Source organism: Ursus maritimus, unplaced genomic scaffold (genome assembly GCF_017311325.1).
Source record: "Ursus maritimus isolate PB19 unplaced genomic scaffold, ASM1731132v1 scaffold_21, whole genome shotgun sequence".
Lineage (NCBI taxonomy): Eukaryota > Metazoa > Chordata > Mammalia > Carnivora > Ursidae > Ursus > Ursus maritimus.
This window is the reverse complement of record NW_024424564.1, coordinates 55,449,943-55,462,499: the sequence shown is the minus strand read 5'-3', so window position 1 is coordinate 55,462,499 and position 12,557 is coordinate 55,449,943. Positions and strand designations below refer to the sequence as shown.

Sequence of the window (12,557 nt, the reverse complement as noted above, 5' to 3'; positions counted from 1 at the left end):
TCTCCCTCCAGGACACTCAGACTTCTGCACGTGTGGTGACAGGAAAGGTAAATTAAATACTCATGGAACTCGAAACGGGTCTTAAATAAATGGGTCTTCTCTCCTATCTTTAGTCTATGGGTTGCTGGGACAGCTTCTATATACTTATTATTTTTTTTTTTCTTTCTTTTTTTTTTTAGTAGCATTGAACTAGCATAGCGTGCCTGTTAATTGGACCATCAGGTAGTATAGTTTGGCACAGACTCGGGAGGATGAAGGGACCCCGGGGGACGACGGCCCGGCCCGGGGGATGGAGACGCGGAATTGTCCCTTGCTCGTCGGACCCGGTGACCCCGTGCTCCAGGGAGGGCGCGGGAAGGTCAGGCACCTGCCGTGCTCCGCGGGGCAGCCCGCCCCAGCGACTCGGCCACCCGACGTGAAGACGGAGAGGGCACGGGACATCAACTGGGAGAGGAGGTCGGCGGCAGCGGCCTCAGGATCTGCCCATGGGGGAGGGTCGGGAAAAGGGACACGAAATCCGTCAGAAGAGGTGTGACCGACAAATCGCACACCGGGTCTTCACCGAGCCGGGCCCGAGGCGGGTGAAGACGCCCACCTCCCCACGGGCACCCGCCGCAGCTCCCGTGGCCTCAGGCGCGTCCTTGGCTGCCGTCCCCAGCGTCCTGCCCTTCCGCGCCCGGCTCCCCCTGCGCCCACCCCAGAGCCCTTCAGAGACACCAGCGCTCCGCCCGCCGTGCGGGCTGGCCGGGGGCTACCACATTAATTGTTAAATAGGATTTTCTACAAATATACAACATATAAAAACTGTTAAATATATAACTTTAGGCTTTGCAAAATACATTTAATGATCTCTTTCAAACAAGTGTTACTTTAGGTTTCTTTAATTTGCTTTCTGGAGCTAAATGGTGTGTCGGAGCAGACAGCAGTCACGGGAGACCCACATGCTCTTGGCGAAATACTGGATTATCCCACTATCAGAAATGAGCTGTAGAGAGGCGTGTCTAACTGGTTAAAACAGAAAGTGATTTTAGTCGGTCAAGTCCATCTAAGCACAGAGGAGTAGGCTGTGTGCGGCGGTCTGTGTTCCCGGCGAGGGGCGCTGCGCGGGGTCTGTGTGGGGCATCGCCGGCCGGGCCATGGGGCAGCCGCGGTGTCCTCCGCCGGCTCGGCCCCTCTCAGCGTGCCCCGCAGTGTCCGTGGAGGCGACGCCTCTGCCGGGGCCACCCTCCGCGCCCCACCGGGGCCGCCGGCATGTCTCTGCCCCCGCGTCCCCCCGTCGAGCCCAGGGACTCTGACGGCGAGGGCGAGTCCAAGTTAAAATAGATTTTGCTCTTTGGTCTATCGAGTATACTGAAAGGGTACGAAAATAAAAGTGATTCGGACAGTCTGGGGCACAAGGAGAGGCCACTTCTGTGCCCGAGGGCTGGTCCTCCCCCGGGCCCGGCGCTGTCCTCCTCTCCCGGGCTGGCCAGGCTGCAGACCCCTGCGGCCGCCACCTCGTCCTCCTCGGAGAGCACAGCCCAGGCCGTGGCCAGGGAGGGCGGGTGAGGCCAGGCTCCCACGGACGCCCGGTGTGTCCCAGGCCAGACTCCTCGCTGCGGCGGACACACTCAGTTCAGGATGCCAAGGACGCGGGCTGTCCTTGACAGGCTACAGAGAGACGGAGGGTGGGCGGATGGCGGAGAACAGGTGGAGCCCACGGCGGACAGAGGACCATGGCTGAGGTGTGGACTCTCCAGGGAGCCAAGGCCACTCCCGGGGCCCCACTGGGGCTGCGTTTGTCAGGAGACCTGAGGAACAGAGAGAAGATAGTGTCAGCCCCACAGACACCAAGGGTCCTACTGGAAACAGACAAGCCCGGACATGTCCCGCAGGCTGGCCTAGCGCATGGGGCAGAGCGCATCCCAGAGGCCGGTCCTCATCCCTCCGCCGACTCAGGCCGGCACACCTGCTCAAGGACATGACCCTACACTTCAGGTCTACACCGGCCACAGGGAGTGGCTCCGGGAAGCACGGCCCTTCCTCTGTGTCCCCGGTGGGGGCCTGGGCTCATGCCCTGAGCACTGCTGGCTCAGGGCACCAGCGATGTGTCCTCCGCCCTGTGCTGGACAGTGGTTTGGCTCTGAGTCCCGCCCACCTGTTTCCCTAACACCGTCTCGCGCTGTACCATGTACACAGCAGGTGCTGCATAATTGCACGGTGACAAGCGATGGGAATGTATGTGTCACATCCCTGTGGAGCCCCCAGGAGGCCACAGAGGTGGGGTGGCATGCACATCCCTGGTTGATGAGGCCCGTGCATCCCAGAGTCCCAGGAAACCACGGCCACGAAGTGTGGCATGATGGTCCCAAGCCACAGCTCTGGGGCGGGGGACAATCCCACCCTTAAAAGAACGAAGGCAGAAAGGTGGGGGGCATGGTTGGTGCAGACCAGCACAGCCTCACCCCACAGGGCCCCATGACCAGCAGCCTGTCACACCAAGACCCCACGAGGCTCCTGTCTCACTTGTCCTTCCAGGTGGCCCCAGTCCGGGGCAGGGCCCTGGGGGCCAGATGAGTTTCAGGATCCCTGGGGCTTGGGTCAGGCGTGCAAGGGATGCCCCGACCCCCGTGCAGACTCCCCACAGGGGCCCCCAGTCAGGGGAGAGGAAAGTATCATGGGGGCTGGTCTCCCCACATGTGGCAGAAATGGAACACAGCATGGGGGTGGGCCTGTCCTTGGCAGGTGGCAGCCCAGGTCAGCCTCCTCTCGCTGTGCGCTGGCAAATCCCACCTCCAGCTGGTCCCCATCTGCACCCCATTTGGCGTGAGCTCCCCAGCCCCGTGGCTCTCACCACGCTCCCAACCAACCCTGCCCATGCCACAGGCCCCCGTCCACCCATGCTGGCCTCACCATGGCCCCTCCGCCTTCTCTCACTTTCTCGGTCCCACCAAGTTGGGTGTTAGCCATCCTGCTGCCTGGGCCTCTGCCCCCAGATCTCCCCGCAGAGGGGGCCCACCCCAATGGTGTCCCCTGGAGCTGTTCATGGGGCAGTTCTGCTCATGCCTCACTGGTCTTCTCCAGAGGGCCAGCTCAGGCAGTCTGGACGCCTGGATCCACGGAGCTGCCCCGGCACAGATGAGGCCTTCTCCCGGGGACGGCCGGCTGCACTTGTCACCCTCAGCCCCCTGGGCACCGCTGAACAGCAGAGCCCTCCACGGCACCCAGCTCCCCCGCAGTGACCCTATTCTCCACCCAATGCCAGGCTCGCTCGTCTTCTCTGATGAAGGCCGAGGCCAGAAGAGGGAGGACCTGTGTCCAGCCCATGAGCCGCTGAGGGTGGGCTGCTTGCTTCTAGCGAAGCGTCTAAGCCCAGACAGAGCGCTGAGCCTCCCTCCACCCACGACCCCGACTGCCAGCAAGCTCCGGGATCGCAGCGCTTCCTGCCAGTAAAGCCGAGATCCAGCCCCCTGCCCCCTGCCCCACAGGCAGAATGGAGTCAGCTGTGGGGCCTGCATGCGCCGGGACCGCACGATGAAGGTGATACGACGGAGGTGCCTGTCGACCCAGACGCACACGCAGAGCTGGGCTCCCGTCCCAAAGACGCCGTGGAGCCCGGATGGGGGGCTGGTACCGACCAGGAGCCCTCACCCTTGAGAATCGGCCAAGCCCGTGGGGCCAGTGCAGCCTTGGGCTACCCATGTGCGTCGTCCCACCGTGGCCCGGACAGCGGAGGGGGGTGTGGCGGGGGCGAGCGGGGAGGCCACTGGCCCCGAGCACCTCAGCAGCCACGCTGGCCCTGGGGAACCCCCCCCCCCCACAGTCCGCCTGTGCAGGATCTCGAGGACCGTGGCTCCTCGGGGATGTGACTCGACAAGATGGCCGGGGGTGTCTGAAAGCTTCAGAAACCCAACCCTGAAAGCGCAGAGGTCCCTACTCGCTGGCGTCCGGTCACAAGATTCACTCTGTTCCCTAAAGCTGTTCTGGGAGCTGCTCCTCTGTCTCGGTTCTTTAGTGACTGGTCTCTGCACTTTCTAGAAAGGAATAACAAGACAGGTCTTAAAGCAACACGCCCCCCAAGATCTGAGCCACAGTTCACTCCCTGCACCCTGGACGCTGGCCCCAGGGCCACCCGTGGCTCCCCACTCCCGTCAGATCCAGACCCCCCAGCACTCAGCCTCTCCTTATGGGGGCTCTGTCCGACACCCCCTTCCTCCACCTGAAGCCCCCTCAGGGTCTGGCTGTGGTCACCTCCCCTGAGGAGCCCGCCTGTGCTTGCGGCCTCCGGGTGCCCCTGTCACAGACGCTCAGGACACCTCCCTGCATCCTGGCTCCGTGGGGAGTGTGGCCCATCCCTGAGCTAGGCCTGTGGGGACAGCATGAGCCAGGGGCTCCCAGGCACTGGCAGCCCAGACCACAGGCCATGCCCGTCCACACGCGTTTATCGGGTCCCGTAGAAAATGCGAGACAGCCCCTCCCCGACCGCTCCGACTCCTGGCCACAGACAGGGGCTCCCACAGCAGAATTCACCCTCTTGCAGTCTGAGGCCGGCATCTGAGAGCGAGGCGCCGGCGAGGGGGATCCTTCACGGAGTCGGCCCTGGGCCGCTCTGCCCGTTCTGGATGCTGTCAACCACTGGGCTCCCTGGCTCACAGCTGCATCTGTCCTGCACCTGTCACACGGCCCTCCTTTGTCCCCAACCTCCCCCTGGTCTCTCTTACAAGGACACCTGTCACTGGATTTAGAGCCCAGCCAGGTCCAGAGCAGCCCCATCTCAAAACCCTTAGCTTGCTCACATCTGCAAAGACCCCATTCCCCTCAAAGGCTTCACTGACCGTTCCAAGTGGCCACATCATTCTGGGGGTTACCATTCAACCCAGTCCAGCCCATCTGGGCTTTCCTTTCTTCAGGGCTGACCAGCTGCCCCAACTCAGCCCGTGGACCCTGATCCTGACTCTGGTCCACACCCTCCACCTCCAGCCGCCCTGAGCTTAGCAAAGGCCCCACTGTGCGCTCTGTGCCCAGCCCAAGAAGGCGGCTTGGTGGGACCCCCACCCGGCCTGGACCCCGCACGCCCACCGGTCCCGGATCCCTCCCCGCGCTGCCCGGAGTGCATGGGGGCCCTGCCCCCACCCGTGCAGCCAGGTCGGGGAGGGCAGGGGCAGCCCCTCCAGCACACTCACGCACGGGCCCCCACGGGGCTAACCAAGGAAGGACGCACCGACTCGACTCTTCTCTGTTTCTGGAATTGTACAGACCGCACTCCCCGGTGACAGGGGAACGAGAGAAGAACAGAACACAAAAACAAAAATCCACCTACACTTCATTTCCAGACAGAGGTAAATATTTTGAAAATTCCAGCCTATTTGCTTCCCTCTCCGGCAGCGTGTGCCCGCGGACAGGGCGGGTCCCGTACCGGTGGCCACGCACACGTCCTTGGGGCGGCCCGCTGCCCAGCTGCATCTGTCTCCCGCCTTTGTTACACCAGACACACGAGGTTGTTTTCACGCAGTGAGCACCGCGAGCTTTCCTCTGGGTTCCCCACCACTGCTTCCAGCAACGCGGTCGCTGCATACGTTCTAGCAGTTTCTTAGAGCCACGGATTCCAGCACATCTGGCATCGGGGTCTGGATTCTCCTGGGTGTAACAGGGCCGGAGCAGGGACTGCGGTGCCGGCTTCCTGGGCGGGGCCGCAGTGACGGTGACGCTCGGGGAGTGACCCAGCCCCCCCAGCCCGCCACGAGCCCACCACGAGCCCGCCACAGGCCTGACCCCGGAACCCTGTCTTTTCTCAGATCCTCCCCCTCGCGACGCACTCACAAGGTGCTAATTTCCACATGATCCACGCGGCAGGGGCTGCGGCAGCTCCTGAGAAATGCCGACTTCCGCGGGGCTGGAGGAGGAATCCCTCAGGGTCCCCAGCGACACTGGCCCCTCGCCGGTCTCCACAGCGGCCACTCTCCTGGGACACGGGGGACACCTGGCATCTCGAGCCTCCGTTATGAAGCATCATCTCCTCCTGCATTGCTCACCACGCCCACGGCCCTCCCCACAGGCTGGGAGGGGGACCCCGCGGGACAGCGCTGCCCTGGGGGCCGTACCCCGTGCCGGGGGAGCCAGTGCACCAGTCCCCCGCTCCAGGAGCGCAGGCCGTGCAGCCTGACTCATGTCCTGTAATCCCCCCAGGACGCCGCCTCTCTCCCCACACCCCCGCCCCTGCTAGTGCCCAGACACCTGACCTCACCTGCACGGTCATTCATTCACTCATTCTGCGGATTTCAACAGCAGCGGCACCCCCTTCCCCCCGCCCCGGGAACAGAACCACAGGAGGCTCAGGGCCCTTGTGGAGTGCTTCCCAAACTGGGAGGTCCCAGTGGCCGTGGGGTGATGCTGGGCCTGCCCACGGGGAAGGGAGGTGCCTCCGTCAGGCCCCACATCCACCAGCACACGGAGCCGGCTCCACGTCAGGGTCAGAGCTCCAGGGGGCCAGCTGCTCCCGTGGACAGTGAGCTGGGGTGATGCATGGCCGGGACACACCCTCTCCCCAGCCCCCACTTCCTCAAGGAAGGACAGGAATCGGGTTTCCCAGCCACGGAGACCAGGAGGGGGTGACAGTCCTCCTCGGGGGCCTGGGGTGGTCAGTGCTGGTGTCCTGGCCAAGGCTTCCAGAGCATCCTGCCCGGACACTGAGCCGTGGTCCCAGGCACAGACGGAGTGCAGCGTCCATGGCAGCCCCGGGCCTGCCCACTGGCACTGGGGCCAGGCAGCTGCTGGACAGGGTGTCCCGGGGCAGGACCACCAGGACAACGGCAGGTGGATGCCTGGCCACCGGGGATGCTGGTGGGGCAGCGGGAACAGGGCCTGGGAACCCACGGATGCAGGGGGCACGTGGTGGTCTCAGGAACCAGGCATCTGCTGCCCAGCCGCCCTCCCCCACGTGGGGCCTTGACGACACAGCCATCACCAGCGGGGGGAAGCACGTCCTCCCCGAAGTTCCTGCCACTCGCTCACTCACTAACCATGGATTTCAGATAACGCAGCCCCTGGCCTCCAGCATTTCCAAGTGCAGATATTTTAATTAGCAAAATCGCTCTGAATAGTCCGGGAACCCAGGAAACTGTAGCAAAGTCACACTGAGCCCCAGGCAGAGGGGCAGCCGGCCGCCCTGTGTGGTGTGATAAGCCCGGGGCCCTGCTGGGGAAAGTGTCCCGGGAGGTGAGAGCCTGCGGTGGCGGGGGGCAGGTCCTGCCCGAGGGTGAGGCCACGTCTGACTTGCACCTGGCGTTCCCCGCCTCCCACCCCCGATCTTGTACAGACACGTGGTTCCGTGAAGCCGGCCTGTCTCCCCTGAGGCTGGGCCTCGTGTCCTCTGAGACAGGACCTGGGCAGCAAGCTCTTCTCCTCTCCTGGCTGGCAGGCCGTGTTCCGGAGGATTCTGAGGCCCTTCACAGGCTTGGTGCAAAGGCTGCTGTGTGTGACTCACAGCGATGGCCCTACTGCAGGAGGGAAGCCCAGGGGCACGAGCCCAGGACCTGGAGTGCTGTCTGCACCCCCAGACCCCCCTCCACCTGTAAGCCTTTGCAGCTCCATGGTCCCCACCCCCAGCTGTTCGCACACCAAAGCCTGTCCTGTGTCCGCATCTGTCTGTGCCGACTTCAGTGGACCCATCGGCTTCTCAGCAGGCGTGCCCAGCACTGGCCCCCACCTTGTCCCAGAGGACCCTCGGCCCCCAGCCGCTCCTCCCTGTCTTCCTCCGCATACCTGGCCTCCCACTTTCTGCTGCTGGGCAGACCATGGGACAGACACCAAGCACGGCAGAGCTGACGTGTCCCCAGGCGCCTGTCTGCTCGGGCCGGGCTTCCCCAGCAAAGCCCAACCCACACTGGACAGAGGAGCCCTGAGGCCAGCGCATCGGACAGACGCAGACGCAGGTCTGGCTTCCATCCTCAGTGTCCAGCTGTCCCCTTCCTCCTGCCTCGAGGCCCAGGGCAGGACAGCATGGACAGAATGTGCTGCAGGAGGCAGAGCCTGGGTCCTGCTTCCCCGGCATCCGCCTGACCCCCAGGAAGGGACGCCCAGGCCACAGTTCCTCCCCAGGCCTGGTGACAGGGACTCACGCTTGCCGTCCGACCTGCGGCAACAGGGTCCAGTGGGGCCTGGAGGCAGGGTCCTCACTGGTGCTGGCAGAAGCCAGCAGAGCCCTTCCGGCCCCGGGGAGGCAGACGCACCTGCAGCTTGGGAACCTTCGGTGGCGGCCCATCTTGGGGCCCGTGCCAGCCACCGCAGCTCCACGGAAACCGACGGTGTGCGGGCCTCTGCCCCAGGAGGGACGCTGCTGCCCGGCTTCACTGGCCTCCGGCCCCCTTCACAGGAACACTGGCTTCTGTCACATCCTGACGTTGGCCGGCCCACCCAGGGGACCCGGGGAAGCCCTCCTGCGACCTGGCGGGTGCCCCTCACCTGTGGACCGCACGGCTGGGCTCCCGCAACAACAAATGTGAGGTGAGTCACACCCGCGCGAGGGGCCACCACCAGCTCAGAGACACGCTCAGCCTGTGTCCCCCGGCTTGGAGGGACCGTGAGGGCCATCTGATGCTCAGGCTGAGGGGACAGTCCCTGTGGATATCCCTGCCTCTCGAGAGCACGCCCTCGCTGGGGGACCCCTTGTCACCTGTACACAGCCCCTGGGTCAGCGGTCAGCAGGTGGGGTCCCTCCGGCCACGACCCCGTCTCCCTGGGGGAGGGTCCTGTGTGGGCGGTTCCTGTGGCCCGTCGGCCCCAGGAGGACCCGGCCAACGCTGGACACCTGCCTGCCTGCGATGGCGCTGGGGGCATCCCGGGGGTCCCTACCCAGGGGGTCGTTCCGCCCGCCCTGGAAAGCACGTGTTCTCCACGACGGCAGGCAGGCTTCTCTCAGTACTTGGACGCTACAAAGCAGTGTTTGAAAAACAAAACAAAACTTCCCAGCCTCTGTGAGTCCAACGAGGGCTGTTCTCTGTTCCTCATTAAAAGCTCGTGTGTGATGTTAGGTCGGGACAAGTGTTCTGTAGGAAGGAGCACATTGTTCTGGATCGAGAGTCCTGAACAAAAGGTCCTAATAAACAGCAGACACATGGGCCCCGTGAGACGCGGAGGTGACGGCAGGCTGCTCTGACAGGCTCAGGACGACGAGAGCCGTTGCCATGGGAAAGATAAAGACAGAAGCAGGGAAGAAGCTTCTGGAAAGGCTATGCATCACCCCACCTGTGTCCTGTCATCCGTGTGGCTTCTTCTCTGGGACCAGTCCCTGAGACTGTGTGGCCGGTCCACGTGCGAGGAAGCCCGGACCGCACGTCCTCCCCAAACCCGAGCTCACAAGAGTGGCTGGAATGGCCGTGGTCTGCGGTCGGGTTTTTCAGAAAGACAAATCAAACAGCGTGACGTGGCCTAGGGCAGCTCCCTCTGGTAACCCGGCGAGTTCACGATTTCAGACAAGACCCCGCGTCCCCTCCTCTGACCTCTGAGCAGCATGGGTGCGTCTGGGCCGGGGGGCCTGCTCAAATCACCCCCAGAGTTTGCTCACTTGGTCCGCGCCCCCGTCCGTCTGTCCTCCCGGCGTGTGACTCACTGCCTCCTGGGCTGACTCTGTGGGTACGGGGCTGGATGTGCAGTCCCGCTGGACGCGAGGTCTTGGCCCCGGCCTCTCGTGGGGACGGGGCTCCAGCGCTGGCCTGGGGGGCCCGGCCATGGGGATGGGAGCAGGTGGCCTTCCCAATGCCCTCAGATGACAGGCTCGGAGGTCCCTCCTGATCCAGCCCTAGAATAAGGCTGGACCAGCAGCCACCCCATGGGTCTTGGGGCCACGGCCAGGCCACTGCTTCCCAGGGCCTCTTAGTGCCAGGTGAGGGCTCACGTTCAGGGTCCCAATGCTGTTCCGCCACATATGATCTGGACATCCTGGTCACTTCACCGCTGCCTGCCTCAGTGTCCCTGAGTAAACACTTCCCCAGCTCAGGGGTTCCCGTTCGTAAACTGTTCGAGCAGGTCTGAAGTAGAGCCAGCACCATGCACGAGTCTCTAACACTGAAAACGAGACAGTGTGAGGCTTTAGGTCCTCCGCATGGGCGGCGAAGAGCCCGGGTCCAGCGCACAGGGGCCTCAGCCAGCTCTCTGGCCGTGTGTGCACGTTGCTCCCACCTCCTCATCTGGAGTGGGGGGGGGGAGGTCCACGGGCTGTTTCAAGGCTCGAAGGGGAGGACCCATCCCTGGACCAGGCTCTGCCGTCCAGGGCAACTCCCGCCATTTGTGGAGAAGGCACCGGGGGTCCTGCCCCCCGGCCACGGGTCCGTCCGCTCCCAAGCATCTGCAGAACCAGGCCGGATGCCGTGGGGTCCTCACGGTGAAACAAGGGTGGTTGGGAAGCTGCCAGGCTCCGCTGCTCGGCCCACGGCAGAAAGGCAGAACCCAGGAGGCACTCCTGACCGGGAATAGCCGGGACGAACTGTCCCAAGAAGATGCTAACAGCCCGGCCGGGTCAGCCTGGGGCCCCCAGGCCCGTTCCTGGAACAGCCCCTGCGTTAGAGTGGGGCTCAGCGGCTCACACCCCATGGAATTTTCCAGGTTCAGGTCCTGCTCACGACGCAGGCTCCCGTCCCCCGACGAGCATCCCTCCCTTCGGGAGAGTGGAGGCAGGGTCTCCCCACGGTGCTGGCGGGAGGAGGTGCCTTTGCCGTTACGCTGGGGTCAGTGGGCCCGTGGCAGGTGGGCCAGTATTCATGCCACGCCGGGCTCCCCCCACAGGGTTACTGCTTCATGGAAACCACACAAATCGCCCAGCAAAGGAAGCTCCGTTGCCCCGAATTACCAATTGTTTGCTGAGATGGAGCGTGGAGTTAATTCTGGGACCTGGGTCGTTCCCGCAAACGCCAGCATGCAGGTCCGTCCCCCGAAAATACACAATGTGTGTCACAGCTTCGATGGCCTGCGTGCTCCTGACTGGGATGGATGACCACACGGCAGTCGTGCCCCGCGCGCCCAGGCTCCGAAGGGCGGGGCTCGCGGTCGCCGGCCCAGAGACGACACCACCCCCGCTGCCTCGCGGAGCTGCAGGAGAATCCCGCGTGCAATGTTGGTGGGCGAAGCGCTTTGTGAACGCTCACATGTGCGACTCTCGCTCTGACAGAGGGCGTGACTCTGCCCACCGCCCCCCAGAGGGTATTTACCCAAGGCCTCGGGGGGAGGAAGCCATGGGTGGGACAGGGGCTGGACTTGGCCGCAATCCGGCCGCCCTGGGCCTCCACCTTCTGTCTGTCCGGGGGTCTGACCTCCCTGGTCGTCCTGCAGCCTGGAGAGCCAGGGAGGGTCTCGTGGATAGGCCTCGGGGGCCTCAGCGCCAAGTCCTGGCGGCTTGATTCTTCACCAGGCATAGGAGCCCCTGGGTTGGTAGGGTGAGGAGGGAGGGTCGCCCCCCCCCCACACCGTGGAACAGGTGCCCCTCCCCACCAGGCCCTGCCCAGCATCTCCTGGCACTTCTGAGGGCAGCCGGAGGGCACGGCCGGCCCGGGAGCCGAGGTCGTGGGCTCCGAGCAGCCTCGAAGCCAGGCCAGGCCTGGCAGAGCAGGAGCTGAGCAGGTGACTAGAGCAAGGAGCCAGGCCCTGCTGTGTGTTGTCACCCCCAGAGCACAGGACAGGCCTGAGGAGCCAACGGGAGCGGCCGGGCGACCCCAGGGCCCACGTCCTCAGTCTACAAGCGCGTACGCCATCCAGCTTTCCCCGGGTGTGAGCAGACGGGCCGCGAGATGAGCTGCTCGCTGAGCGGGTTAGGGTCCAGCAAGAGGTGGGAGGACGGCCAGCGGCCCGCGCGAGGGAGGGAACGCACTGAATTGCAAAGTCAGCACATTGGGTGATAATACGACTCCCACTTGCAGAACAGACCGGGCGGTCCCGGGACAGGCACGGACGCAGGGCCCCCGTGCTGGCGGATTCGGCACTCGCCTGCCCGGGGCACGGACTGCGGCCACAGTGCATGAAGGGCCTGAACCACACGGGGAGTGAAGGGCGGCGTGCGTGCGAATACTGGGGTGATAGCACGAGAGAGGGGCAGGACCCAGGAAATCAGGACAGGGAGGACGGGCAGCAAGCACGCTGGGCGCGAGCGGAGCCACCACAGGCCCCTCCCCCCACACCTGTCTGACCGTGGGTCCTTGTTGCTGCTACTGTGTCCAGCTCAGCCCTGCCCATGACCTCATGGCCTCCCTGCGCCCACCCCTTGCGCCCCGCTGGTCACCTTCAGCCCTCTGCCTGCAGGAGGACCGACTGGCCTCCATCCTCCCTAAAGTCTCGTGTGTGTTTGCAACGGCCCAGCTTGCCAGGTGGCTTTTCCAAAGGGCGTGTTGACAACTGCAGGACAGACCTCACCGCCTGGATTTCTGTCCTCTCTGTCCCCGCCCCAAGGCAGCGCCGGCTTTGAAGTCCGTCCCTCGGCTGAGCTAATCCAGGGCAGGTGCCCGCCAGCGCCACCCTGGACCCCAGCCAGCATCAGAGCAGCCACGGCCACCTGCCGCCACAGCAGACCCGTGGCCCACGTTCACAGGCGCGCG

The 12,557-nt window shown here is 64.4% G+C and overlaps 1 protein-coding gene across 1 annotated transcript in view; it reads right to left on the bottom strand.

Moving 5' to 3' along the window:
* Nucleotides 1-781: 781 nt before the first annotated feature.
* The window catches only part of TAFA5 (TAFA chemokine like family member 5), a 198,383-nt gene continuing 186,607 nt past the window's right edge, over nt 782-12,557 (bottom strand). The window contains exon 4 of the mRNA XM_040637733.1: nt 782-1,790. Within this exon, the coding sequence (XP_040493667.1) occupies nt 1,782-1,790 (9 nt within the window). The 3' untranslated portion in view covers nt 782-1,781. The remainder of the gene's footprint in view (nt 1,791-12,557) is intronic.